Below are 11,985 nucleotides of genomic sequence, written 5' to 3'. Positions count from 1 at the left end.
GGGGGTGGGGGCAGCTTGGATCTTGTGCAGTTCCTTTTGGCCTCCACACTTTGCTCTTATCATCACGCTGATACAATCTATATATACGGTATTTATTTTATTTGAAGTAATCAAATTACTTTAATGTACAGTAAAATAACTTAACATATCAGGTTCTTCTCAAAGCTTGGCTTTGTACAATCCCTTAATGCTGTGTTTCTGTCCGTATCCCTAACAAACTTTATCAATTCTACACTGTGCAGTACTGCCCCATTGAAAGTAATGAGTCTATATATCTTTATTTCTAAGATTTTTCAAATGGATGTGGCTTGTGCTAAACAAAAAAAAGAGAATTTTAAAATTGTTCCCTTTTTATGGGGGATAAATGTAAAGAGAACAATCAACATCCAGATGAATCATGTTTTGAAATTGGAAGTAATTACTACTAGTCTTGAACAAATCCTAATTGAGCACAATTGTACATAATTGGACATTGGTTCTTTAAAGTAGAAGAGGAATTTTCTGATGTTTCTGATATTATTCAAGTGGGTTGAGTTTATAAAAAGGTAATTGGCATCTGATGGTCTTTGAAATCGTTGTCTCGTATTGATTTTCCTGCATAGCTTTCACTGAGATGTAACTCAAGACGTCCCCTGGTGATTTAAATGAGCCTCCAGTTCAGTGCAGAGACATTACACTGAGCACCCCGAGGCTTAACTGAACATTTCATTTCCTCTGCATGTCTCTTATCCCAAATATCGGCTTTGTACCCACTGTTTCTCCTCACTGAAGCGATAGCAAGGTTTCACTGACCAGGATCCACCTGGAAGATATACGCCCCAGCGCACACCGGGCACAGCCGTTCAGGAAAAGGATCTCCTTATCCAATGAAAGCAGGGGGTAAATTGGGTTGCCAAATTGGGAGCGCTGTAATAGAGATGTGGCCTAGACGCCTGGGAGGTGCCATAGTTTTTTTTTGTAATTGCGGGCACGGCATCCTCACTGGCTGCAGGGAGACAGGACCTGGGTTCGGCGTCCCCCTGGGGAAGGCGGATGTGATCTCGCTGTGGATCACTTTCGATTGGCCAGACATTCAATTGTACACACCGACTTCCCCTCTCCTGAGCATCAGTAAGGGCTGCAGCTAGCTGGGAAAGGGCCAGAGTGCAGCCACGAGATTGAGTTAAGAGAGCAGAGGAAAGGTCTGAAACAACAGAGTAAGACTTCAGAAACAGGGTGATGGGGAAAGTTCATTTCCACATCCAGAGATCTAACGTAAATAACACAGCCTTATATGGAGTGTAATAACTCATTGTGAATGCCTTCATAAGACAAGAAGAAATTTATAAGAAATTTTTCTATTTTGTAGTAATTTAGAGAAAATAAATGCAAATGTGAAATCAGACATTCCCGCTGCTAAACAGAATATTTCCTAAGACAATATTGCAGAATATAGCTATATGAATGTAAAACGTAAGACAATTCTCAGAAATATTATTTATAATATATCCTCATTTGAGTAATGAGACACTGCTGTGAAAACAATTCCGTATCAAGAAACGCATGTCTCAACATCCCCTGAATTTGTTTTGAACTGGAAAATATGCTTTTGCCTTTTTGCAGAATTCATTCAAGGTAATTTTGCTGCATCAGCATCAAACTCTAGAACAGAATCTAATCAGAGGGCATCTTTTTTTCATGTGCTTGTGGATCAAAACATTTACTTTCATAAATGTATTGCCTCATTGCCAAAAAAAGGTTATTCTTCCATTTCATGATTGTTTTGTAACTGTCCATTTTGTCCTGGATGTTGCTGAAGGACAAGCAGTAACTTGGTGTGTGTGCTGCCCCTTGGTCTTAGTGACAAAATGATCAGTACGAATGTTTTGGATTTGTAGGTTTTTTTTTTTTTTGGTTGCATGTGTTACTGTATGTAAGGGATAATCCCCAATGAGGCGGTCAGCTATCAGGAAATAATGACTGCCGCGGAGACAAGAACCCTCTTGACGAGAAGCGGAGGTCATTATTTCCTGATAGGTGAGCACCTCGTCTGGGATTATCCCTTACTTACATTCCGTTCTCATTTCCTGACTGCATTATATCACGTGTTAGTTTCGGTGGCTTGGAGTTTCTGACCTTGGTTTTGTTCTTGTTAATGTGAGGGAGTATGAAGAACAATGTTACGGGAGGCTAGAAAGAACTGTCGTTCAGTCCAGTGGTTTGTTGCTATTGTTGTTGTTGTTTAGTTTTTAGTGGTCATTCCCAAATCTCTTATTACCATCACAGCCATCACAGTTTGACAGCAACCACAAGTATTGACTCATCTTCAAACACAAAACAATGTAAAAAGCGTAACCACAGACTCAGTGCCATCCTGCGACAATACCTTTGTCATGCCCGAACCCATAAACAACACATAGTTGAGTGTCAAAGTGTCTGGAGCAATAACTGTGTCATGATACGGAAGGGTACTTTTGTTGATGGAAAAAAAAAAGCAAAGCGCTATTTACAACTGGACAGCAAAACGGAAAATGCAAAAATTGCACGTACATGGCAGGGTCCTGAAAAGAACTGGAGAGAAGTAAGGGCGATACGTCCCAGAGGAATGTGAATTCAGAAGGAGGATATCGTGTGGTCCTTCTGAAACAATCTGATATTCCCTTTACTCCATCTGAAAAGCACTCTGCTATTACAGCACCTCAGCTAGCTTTCATCTTATGGAGAACCTGGGCAGAGAAATTGCCTCGGCGGAGGAAAACCTCCCCGAATTCTCGGTTTACTGTCGTACGACATGTTTTAAGGAGAAAACCGCTGACATATTCGCTTAAATTGATGTAAAGCGCTCCCCATTAGAAAAAAAAAAAATGTTCTGTGCAGTTGATCAGATAAGGACTCTCTGTCTTTTTCTCTTTTTGAAGTGCTTATAACTTCAGCTTTCTAAATCCAATGTAAATGCAATTTTCAAAATCAATAAAGGACCGGTGAACTGTAATGAAATGACGGCATGAGTGTGTTCCAGCTCTGATCTTTATCATGCCTGTAGCATTTATTGTCTGACTGCCTGTAGGCAGTCAGCCAATCCAGGAAAAAAAAACTGAATTTTATAAACATGTTTTATTGCTACATGAATACATAAGTTAAAGTGGTGGACCACATATTTGTATTTGTAAGTTAAACCTGTATTGTGTTTATCGGGCACACACACAATGCTCTCTGGAGAGAATACTGTATAGGTGGGGACAGGCACAGCTTTCCCCTGCCTGTACATTGTAATGTGCTTCAACCTAGACCAAGCCTCTGAGTCAACAGCCTTTCGGCACCCCATTTTTCTCCCTATGCCCTTTTTGGTAAATGTTTTGTTTTCAAATGCAGTTTTTTTTTTTATCTTGGCTCTCAACAACAGAGCGACTGCTTGGGAAAAAACAAAAAAAACAAAACTGCTGTACAGCTGATTTTTTTTTTTTTTTGCTTTAATCATCATATAAGAATTCATCTCGGAAACTTTTGGGCGCCTTGAGAAAAGATAAGGTATTCAGCCTTTCACGTTAAGGGCTGTCTATTTTCCTCTCTCTGTCCTTCATTATGGATTCTTTCAAATGTTTGGAGCCGTCAAACGCGTGCGAGTCTGCCCGGGAGGACATAAGTATTCAGTAAGCCTCGTGCAACCGCTGGTTTATCGCCGCTTTGCCTTCGCTTTATGAATCTGCAATCATATTTGGTTCACGGTGCATCCCGTCACTGTTTCCAGGGGATGGTCTCCGTGTCAGTATGAAATATGTGGACGTGACTGTGTCGTGAACGTGATGGGGAGAGCGGTGTAATTACCCCTATCGTGTCCCGTCTGAGACTGGGACAAAAATAATTTCTCATTTGGCTCTCCTTAAAGCCTCGTGTGAGGACAGCGGAGCAGGGGTTCAGTCGCATCTGTCGTACCCGATGATGTGGTTCAGATTAACGGCACCCCGTTCCAAATTTAAACTGTCACTGCCTTCTCACGATGGCAAAAACACTTTTTAGACACAAGCCTTTTATCTGAACAATGAACCGCCGTGTTGTTTTCACTACACTGTCTGCCGCCGGAAATATAGCTACAGATACTGATATTAAAAGGCAATTGATAACCCTTTGAATAAGTCTCAGGAGGTGAAAAATGGCTGTGCATTTCTTCCCCCTGCAACACATTTCTCTAGCGGCTGTGATTCACATACTGTAGAGCCTGCAATCTTTCTATATGCTAATGTAATGCTTTCATTTCCACATTTGTGATTGTGTCTCTTCCTAATCTAACAATCTGTTTTGGGGCTGCAGCTGCAGCTGCCGTTGCTTGCGGTCAGAAGTCACTTCTGCCAGACCTCCAAATTAGAAAATGGTTTTAGTTCTCTGTGATTGCTGCTATAAGTAAAAGATTAGTAAAAGTAGGTAAACAACATATTTTACAATTTTTATTTTTTTATTTTTATAGCATCTTTCAAATTATGAGCATGATCGGGGTATTTAAAATGTGCTATTATACAATGTCTATTAAGCTGAAGTGTAATTAACACATCAGCTTCACACGCTCGACACTCATTGTCAGTATATTGGCCAAGCACTCAGCACAGTTAATGACCATTTTATAAAGCATCTGATGTGCCACATGACAATGAATATAGTCTCTGTCATCAAAGATCTCAGTCCATTTTGCATGCGTATTGTGATGAAGCCAGCTGTGACATCTGAACATTTTGCTCATGATTCTCTTGTTTAGAGTACCAGGTAACAGGTAGCTCTTTTCGGCCACGTTTGAATTGGCAGTTATGCCTCTCATACCGCAGCTCGCTGTGTACTGATCGCAGCTCCTGAGTCATCATCATGCCTGTGGCATCCACGCATGGAGCACAGCAGCTGAAGCTTTTGCACTCCTCCCCTACGCTCGATCATGAGCTAATCACAATTACACAGGCCACACAGTACTACAGGGCAGGCATAGCACTCACTGATAAAAACCAGTGGCATGTGGATATATTACTGGGAGGGGCAGATACAGCTTTAACCACAGGAAGCCACACTGGCTTTTGTAAGTAAGTAAGTAAGTAAACTTTATTTATATAGCACTTTTCAAGGACAGGAGCCACAAAGTGCTTCACAAAGTGCAAATAAAAGCAGCAAATGTATACACACACATACACACACACATCCGTAAAACAACAACATTAAACAATTTGAGCATCAATTAAAAGCCTGTCTAAACAAATGGGTCTTTAGACACCGATTAAAAGTGTCCACAGTGTTCACATATCTAATATCAATGGGAAGGCTGTTCCATAAATACGTCCCTTGTAAATACATCCTACGAAGCCAGTATTGCCCCTCCACTGCACTCCATCTCGTGACATGGCCAGGGATCAATGTTCAGCCTACCACACCCAGCCTGCTGTAATGTCAAGTGCCTTCAGAGGCACTATAAAGCCTCAGCTGCAGCCTCACCAGTAATGCTTGTCATGCCATACGCATCCATTTGCAATCTATGTAATTCATTGTATAATTTAAAAAAATTGGTGTTGTGATTTCAAATTATTCCTTTCATGTCTGTTGGTGCCTCATTTGAGTCCTGGGGAAACTAGGGAGGGGGGGGGGGGGTGGTGGATATTTTTAGATAACATTTTTAATCCTTAGACCATGTCAAATCAAGCTGATCAATTTGAGCTAGTCTTGAACCTTCATCCTACCTGTGCCAGTCCCCCTCTACATGCACAAAATAAGAATACTTCTAGTGTGCGCACCATGCTTACGAGACCACAGCAAATATTTCCTGTGAGCAGCTGTTAAAACAGTTCAGGATTGGTTGTGGTTTGGCAGTGTAATGTATGACTGTTGAGATGGTTTAATGCTCTACAACTGATTCTGTGACATGGTTTCAGATCCCTGTTGATGGAGTCAACAATGTGAGATTGATATTTGCTTCTCTGATATATTTATATGTACAGCTCTTTGAGAGAACCTATTGCACCATTGCACAATGCATAATGCTGTCAGATTTCATTCTGGTCCAAGATATGGGCATGCAGGTATACGCCTTGTCCTTGTAATATTTCCTCACACATGCTGTACTGTTTTTTGGAGGTATTATATAAAATCATTTTATAATACTAAGTATAAGGTAATGAGTGCCCATATAATGGGACAGACTTGATATATTTTACATATGAGTTGGAGATAGGGCTCTTATCTCTTGTATTTGAGTTTATACATTAGTGCTATATTTTTGCTTTCTTATTTTGTCATGATATAATTGGGTTTGGCTTGCTATTTTGCTAATGTTTGCAGAGTATCATTGTGAATTTGAAGACAGCGGAAGCAATAACAAAAATGTAGCTTTTGGCAGGGAATTCTCTACTGATAAATACAAAAGCTCTTTCTGAACATTGGAAACGGCCACTGAACAGACTTTTCCACAAAGGGATTAAAAAGCGCACAGAAATGCAGTGAAAGAAATGATTCATAAGTGGGCCTGTTGTTCATTAGTGTGATGTGGAAAATGTTTGCTTTTTTGCCAAGTCTAACATACTAGTCCACATGGTGTCTTGGAAACATCACACAGGTCTGCGCGGTATCTTAGAAACAGGATCATTGTAGAGTTGGATGCGCTTTGCACTAAAAGATCACAGGCTGTGAATTCTGTGATTTTAACATTGCCGTTGCTGTCTTTTGTTTCCTTATGAAGATGGGCGAGGGAATTTTTTGTACGTGTACTCTGCTGTGCAGAGAGAAGGCGACATCGCCACCTTTGCCACCAAGACTCCCTTCCCAGCCAGCATTGGCGTGTGCCATCTCCGATTCTGGTACTACATGTATGGATCTGCCCGGATGGGCACTCTGAAGGTGAGCGCTGAGTAGGCATAACCATGATATGCACTTTTGTATGTTGCGTCTGCAAAATAAATGTAGTGTAATGTAACCATACCAAGGTACCAATGTCTTTACTGAACTGAGCGTGAGAATGAGCAGTAAAGTGAAGATACCATCCATTGCTGGGAGGTCCTCGGAGGACATGCTGCCTTAACCACAGGAAGAGGAAGGCAGAAAAACACTCAGAAATCCCCTGATTATCATCAGCGAGGTTCTTTCATCGAACACAAGATAAACTGATGCTGTGACACAGAGAAAGCCTGCAGGAATACATCCTACAGATTCCCCTACTGAACTCATAACTTACTGGAAGAGAGAGCCGATGTATTTAAGTGCAGCCATTTCCAAAATCAGTGGGGAGTTTGTTCAGCTCCACATGCTTGGAGGAAACTGTAGAGGAATGCCTATTGGAAAGAGACAGGGTATTAAGTAAATACTTGCGTTAAACTGTGGGTGAAGTTGTTGTCTTCCAGGGAGCTGTATTTCATAGTTTTTTTTTTATCTATGGCAATTGGGACTCGTACTTGAACGCTTTACCACATGTACTTATTGGTTTATAAAGAAAAAAACAGAGAGGAGGGCCTTCACATTCTACATTCTCATTGATTCTGTGCTGCAATTTTCAATACTCTCTTCTCAACAACTTTTAAAAAAAATAGAATTTTACTTTGAATACATACTTACAGTTACATGAAATATCATTCAAGCCATAAGTGGATAACAAGGACTACCTTTTGATGGCTATGAAGGACTATAATATTCATCTTGGTCACTGAAATACCAATTAAAAGCTAGAATCATTACATTGCAATAATACATTTAGGGGAGTTGAAATGACTAATGAGTATGTTTATCAGATGTGTAATTTGCAACAGAAACAGGCTTCTCTGAGAGTGGTTGTTCTATATGCTGAAAGCGAGGTCACTCAACAGGTGTACACGGTCGGGGAGAGTGGAACCCCCCTGCTGATGTGGGCCATCAATGGCAACCATGGCGACAGGTGGAACTACGCCAACGTCATCCTCTCCAGCAGCGGGGCCTTCAGAGTGGCCTTCCAGGCGGAGGTCGGGGGCGACATGCGGACGGACATCGCCCTGGACGACATCTCTTTCTCCACGGAATGCTCGGTGGGAGGTGCGTCGCAGTGAATCACGTCCCCCCAGCGTCCTCTCTTTTTATTTCCCTCTGATGGATTTTTCTCTTTCTCTTTTTTTTTTCACCTCTCCTTTCCCCCTAAAATGGCCCATTGTGCCTACGAGTCCAAGGTGAATTTATGAACCTGCCTCTGCGGCTGACTCGATATAAATTCAGCGTGGAGGCGGGCTGGGGCTGGAGAATGTTGTGGGGGGGAAAGCAATTACATTCCCATTGCGTTTCCTTTTCACACAGCCATTTACACTCTCGCCCCTCTGCACTGCCGCCTGCATCTCTTGCCAGAGTTTGCGGGGAAAGCCGCTTTTCTGCTTTAGAGAGCCAGGCAGAGTCGGTTCAGCGTCTAGAAATGTTAATGAAACCCTCCAACTCAACCAACACTGTCAAGATGCATCACAGTCATATTTCAGATGACCAGCTGCTGACAGAACTTGGTGAAAAAACTGTACCTTCAACAGAAAAAAAGGATAGTCTAACAGAAATAAATATTAATAATTGATTAAATTAACACAGATGCGCTCCCAGGCACATGTTCTTAGTTCAGTAGTGTAAACTGGGGGTTGGGGGGGGGGTGGGGGGTGTATGACTGGCCATTCAAGGTGGGGAGGGTATTCCCTGCCTCACTGGGCAATAGTGCCTCCACTGGCTGCACTGGGGAACTGCACCAGCAACTGCTCCCGTTTCAAATGTGTGGCCTCCTGAATAAGTGGAGAACACCTGGCAGTTGTTTATATTTCAACAAAAAATTACAGGTGTGTTCTTAATATGCAAATGTTGTGAAGTATCCCTCATTTTTAATTTAGCAGGGATTCAGAAAGGAAGCCCCATATAATTACAAATATTGGCAGGTGATGTTATAGTTAATGGCTTTGCGCCTTTGCATTTTACATTCTGCTTAATAGAGCAAAATGGGTCAGTTCCATGCCTTGTCAATCTTAATGGTGGACAATGGTGCAGCCAACCGCTGTCAAATTGGATTTTACATTAAATATTGCGGAGAATATGTAAAATGAACAAAACTTGTCAGCTGCATGCTTAGGCACTAATAAAACTCATAAGATTCATGTCTGCTGTCAAATATAAATCTGGACTGACTAATATTTAACATTTTTTACATTGGTTTAGCTCTTCAGCACAGTATCTGGACAGTTTATTTAAACAGTAAATTTGCATTTGTGGCATGCCTTCAGTTATGGTATAAATTGCCTTGAAAGTTCCAAAAGAAGAGAAGAACCTACAAATGGCCGTTATCTTTTTCAATGTATGGCATCCCCGAACACATGCTTGAAAAACACTGTTTAATTAATTTCTAGCCATTTGTGTGCTACATTTCACATAGCAATGGACCTAGGAATAGAGATACATGATAACTGCACTAAATAATTGTGTGTATACCTATCTGTGGTCGTGTGTGTGTGTGTGTGTGTGTGTGTGTGTGTGTGTGCGTGCTTGTGTTCGTGCGTGTGTGTGTGTGTGCACGTGTGTGTCTGCGTGCGTGTGGTTGTCTACGTGTCTGTGTTTGTGTCTGTGTGTATACCTGTCTGTGGTTGTCTGTGTGTGTGTATCTGTGTGTGTGTGTGTGTGTGCGTGGGTGTGTGTGTGTTTATCTGTGTGTGTTCTCCAGGCCCAGTGACCCCTGAGACTCCTACCTGTGGGGCGGACTCCTTCCAGTGTCTGCATAGCTTCCAGTGCATCCCCCAGAGCTGGTGGTGTGATGGGGAGGTGGACTGTCGTGACCTCTCTGACGAGGAGCTGTGCCCCTCCAGGGTCCCTGGCACACTGCCCCCTCAAGGCCACTGTGGGGAACAGCAGTACCAGTGCAGCGATGGTATCTGCCTCCCTTCTCTGCTGCGCTGTGACGGAGTTCCAGACTGCGCCGGCGGGGAGGACGAGTTCAGCTGCCGTGAGTGTCCCAGAATGCCCCAACTGAGTGTGCGTGCATGTGTGTGTGCATGTGTGTGTGTCTGTGTGTGTTTATGTGTGCGAACATGTGCCTGCTTCCCTGTGCATGCGTGTGCATGTGCCTGTGTCCCTGTGCATGTGTGTGCATGTGTTCTTTATTCTGAACCTCCCAGTTTTCAAGGGAAATGGATGGAGATTTTAGACGAAATCCTCTCTGTATTAAAAAATGGCATAATATGCCATTTGAAAATGGAATTTAGTGGGACGCGTTCCGTATGACCTGACCTGATGCTGAAGTGAGTGGATTTTAGCACTGTTTATGCTAGCTCAAAGCCAGTGCCTCCCACAACTGCTCCCACTGACACAGGAGAGAGACCTGCAAGCCATTTGTCTCTGTCCTCTGTGCACTGAAGAGGACAGTTTGTCTTCTTAACAGCATTTGGAACTGGGTGAGGCACAAGTGTAAAATCTCTTGTGTCACACGCATCTTTGATTTAGCTGTGGGTTTTGTGGAGAGCTCCAAGTGGAGTATTGGGAGTAAATGAAGAAATCTGATTCTTGTTATGGTCTGAGACCTTTCTATTTGTTTTTTGGTGAAACATTTAATTGGGATTTATTACACTGACTATACATACTGCCTTTCAGGCTGCGGCTGGGGGGGGGGGGGGGGGGGGGGGGGGGGGGCTGTGTAGTGATGCTGTTTGTAGAACTGAAACATTTCAATTAAGAACTGACAGACAAGTAAGGTGGAACCAAACAACCTTCTGCCAATGAATATTCATGATTTTGGAAGTCCACAGAGAAAATAGCTGGTTGGTTTAATAAAAACACTTTTGTAAAGTCTTTGAGGCTGTTGCGAAAATCTGCAGCTTGCCCTGTCTTTTCCTGTGAGAGGTATACCTCTGAGAAGTGTCCTGTATGTTTGATGCCTATGAATTTCACAGAATATCTTATTCTGTGCTGCTCATTCTTGGATGTGACACTGTCATCCTTGCTGCGGTATATAGCAGGCTAATAAGTGAAGCTGGTATGGTGAGTTGTCCTTATACCAGTGTAATTATTTCATCATTAGATTATGAGCAAGTGTATAACAACACATTGTAACGATCACATGGTAACAAGTATGAAAGAGGTCATACAACTGACCCTTTCTCCCGCCCCCCCCCCCCCCCCCAGCCTGGCTCACACTCAAGCCATCACTCTAGGACAGTGGTGTCAAACTCGTGCCATGGAGGGCCGTGTGTATGCAGGTTTTCATTCCAGCCTCAGATCTTGATTATATAATTAGTTAAATTATTTGCTGAATTAGGGATGCAGGTTTGTGCACAATGGTGACCCGACGTCTATGGTGACCCGCATTGTCTAAATAAAAATTTTCTTATATTCTGTGCTTCAATGCAGTTAAACGCATATGGCTGAATGAGTAATTGGACTCAATTAAGGCAGCATTAACTGGTTGGAATGAAAACCTGCATACACACGGCCCTCCATGGCACGAGTTTGACACCACTGCTCTAGGACCTACTTTAACATGTTAAATTCCAACTTTAACATATAACCAAATCCTAATCCTGACAAAGTTCAACATTGACATCTCTAAGTGATTACACCACTTGTGTAACATGTTAATCTGCATAGCACTTTTCCAACAGCACTTTTAATTACGTAGACTGCATGGATAGATAGATTGCATAGAGAAGTGTCAGCTTAATGTGAAACAATGACAAAGTGGCCACCCCGTGCAAGGACAGCATGTACTGAAACTGTAAATGGCAAAATCTGTCTTACTCATTGGCTGTTGCTGGTTTCAGTTATTTATTTTACTTCTGCTATAGCGAGTGTGCTCTTTGTGTGTCGTGTTTTGTGAAACGATTCATCTCAGAAATGTCCCCGGCAAAAGGGCGCGTTGTGAAATTTTCAGACGGGAAAGTCGCTACTCTTCCTTAAAGGGCTTATTTTTAGTATTCGGTGAATACATTTGGTTTAGCTTTCTGTGGTGTGAGCCTCCCTGTCCTCTGTGCTTCACTTGGGCCTGTGAATGAGTGGGAAAATGAGCGTGTGACA

General features: G+C 42.4%; 1 protein-coding gene across 1 annotated transcript in view; it reads left to right on the top strand.

Moving 5' to 3' along the window:
- Nucleotides 1-11,985, top strand: part of malrd1 (MAM and LDL receptor class A domain containing 1) — an 81,270-nt gene that overhangs the window by 56,777 nt on the left and 12,508 nt on the right. Inside the window, exons 34-36 of the mRNA XM_064332837.1 lie at nucleotides 6,683-6,840; nucleotides 7,800-8,001; nucleotides 9,644-9,922. Of these exons, the coding sequence (XP_064188907.1) occupies nucleotides 6,683-6,840; nucleotides 7,800-8,001; nucleotides 9,644-9,922 (639 nt within the window). The remainder of the gene's footprint in view (nucleotides 1-6,682; nucleotides 6,841-7,799; nucleotides 8,002-9,643; nucleotides 9,923-11,985) is intronic.

This window comes from Anguilla rostrata, chromosome 4, assembly GCF_018555375.3.
Source record: "Anguilla rostrata isolate EN2019 chromosome 4, ASM1855537v3, whole genome shotgun sequence".
Lineage (NCBI taxonomy): Eukaryota > Metazoa > Chordata > Actinopteri > Anguilliformes > Anguillidae > Anguilla > Anguilla rostrata.
This window is presented reverse-complemented; position numbering and strand designations above follow the sequence as displayed.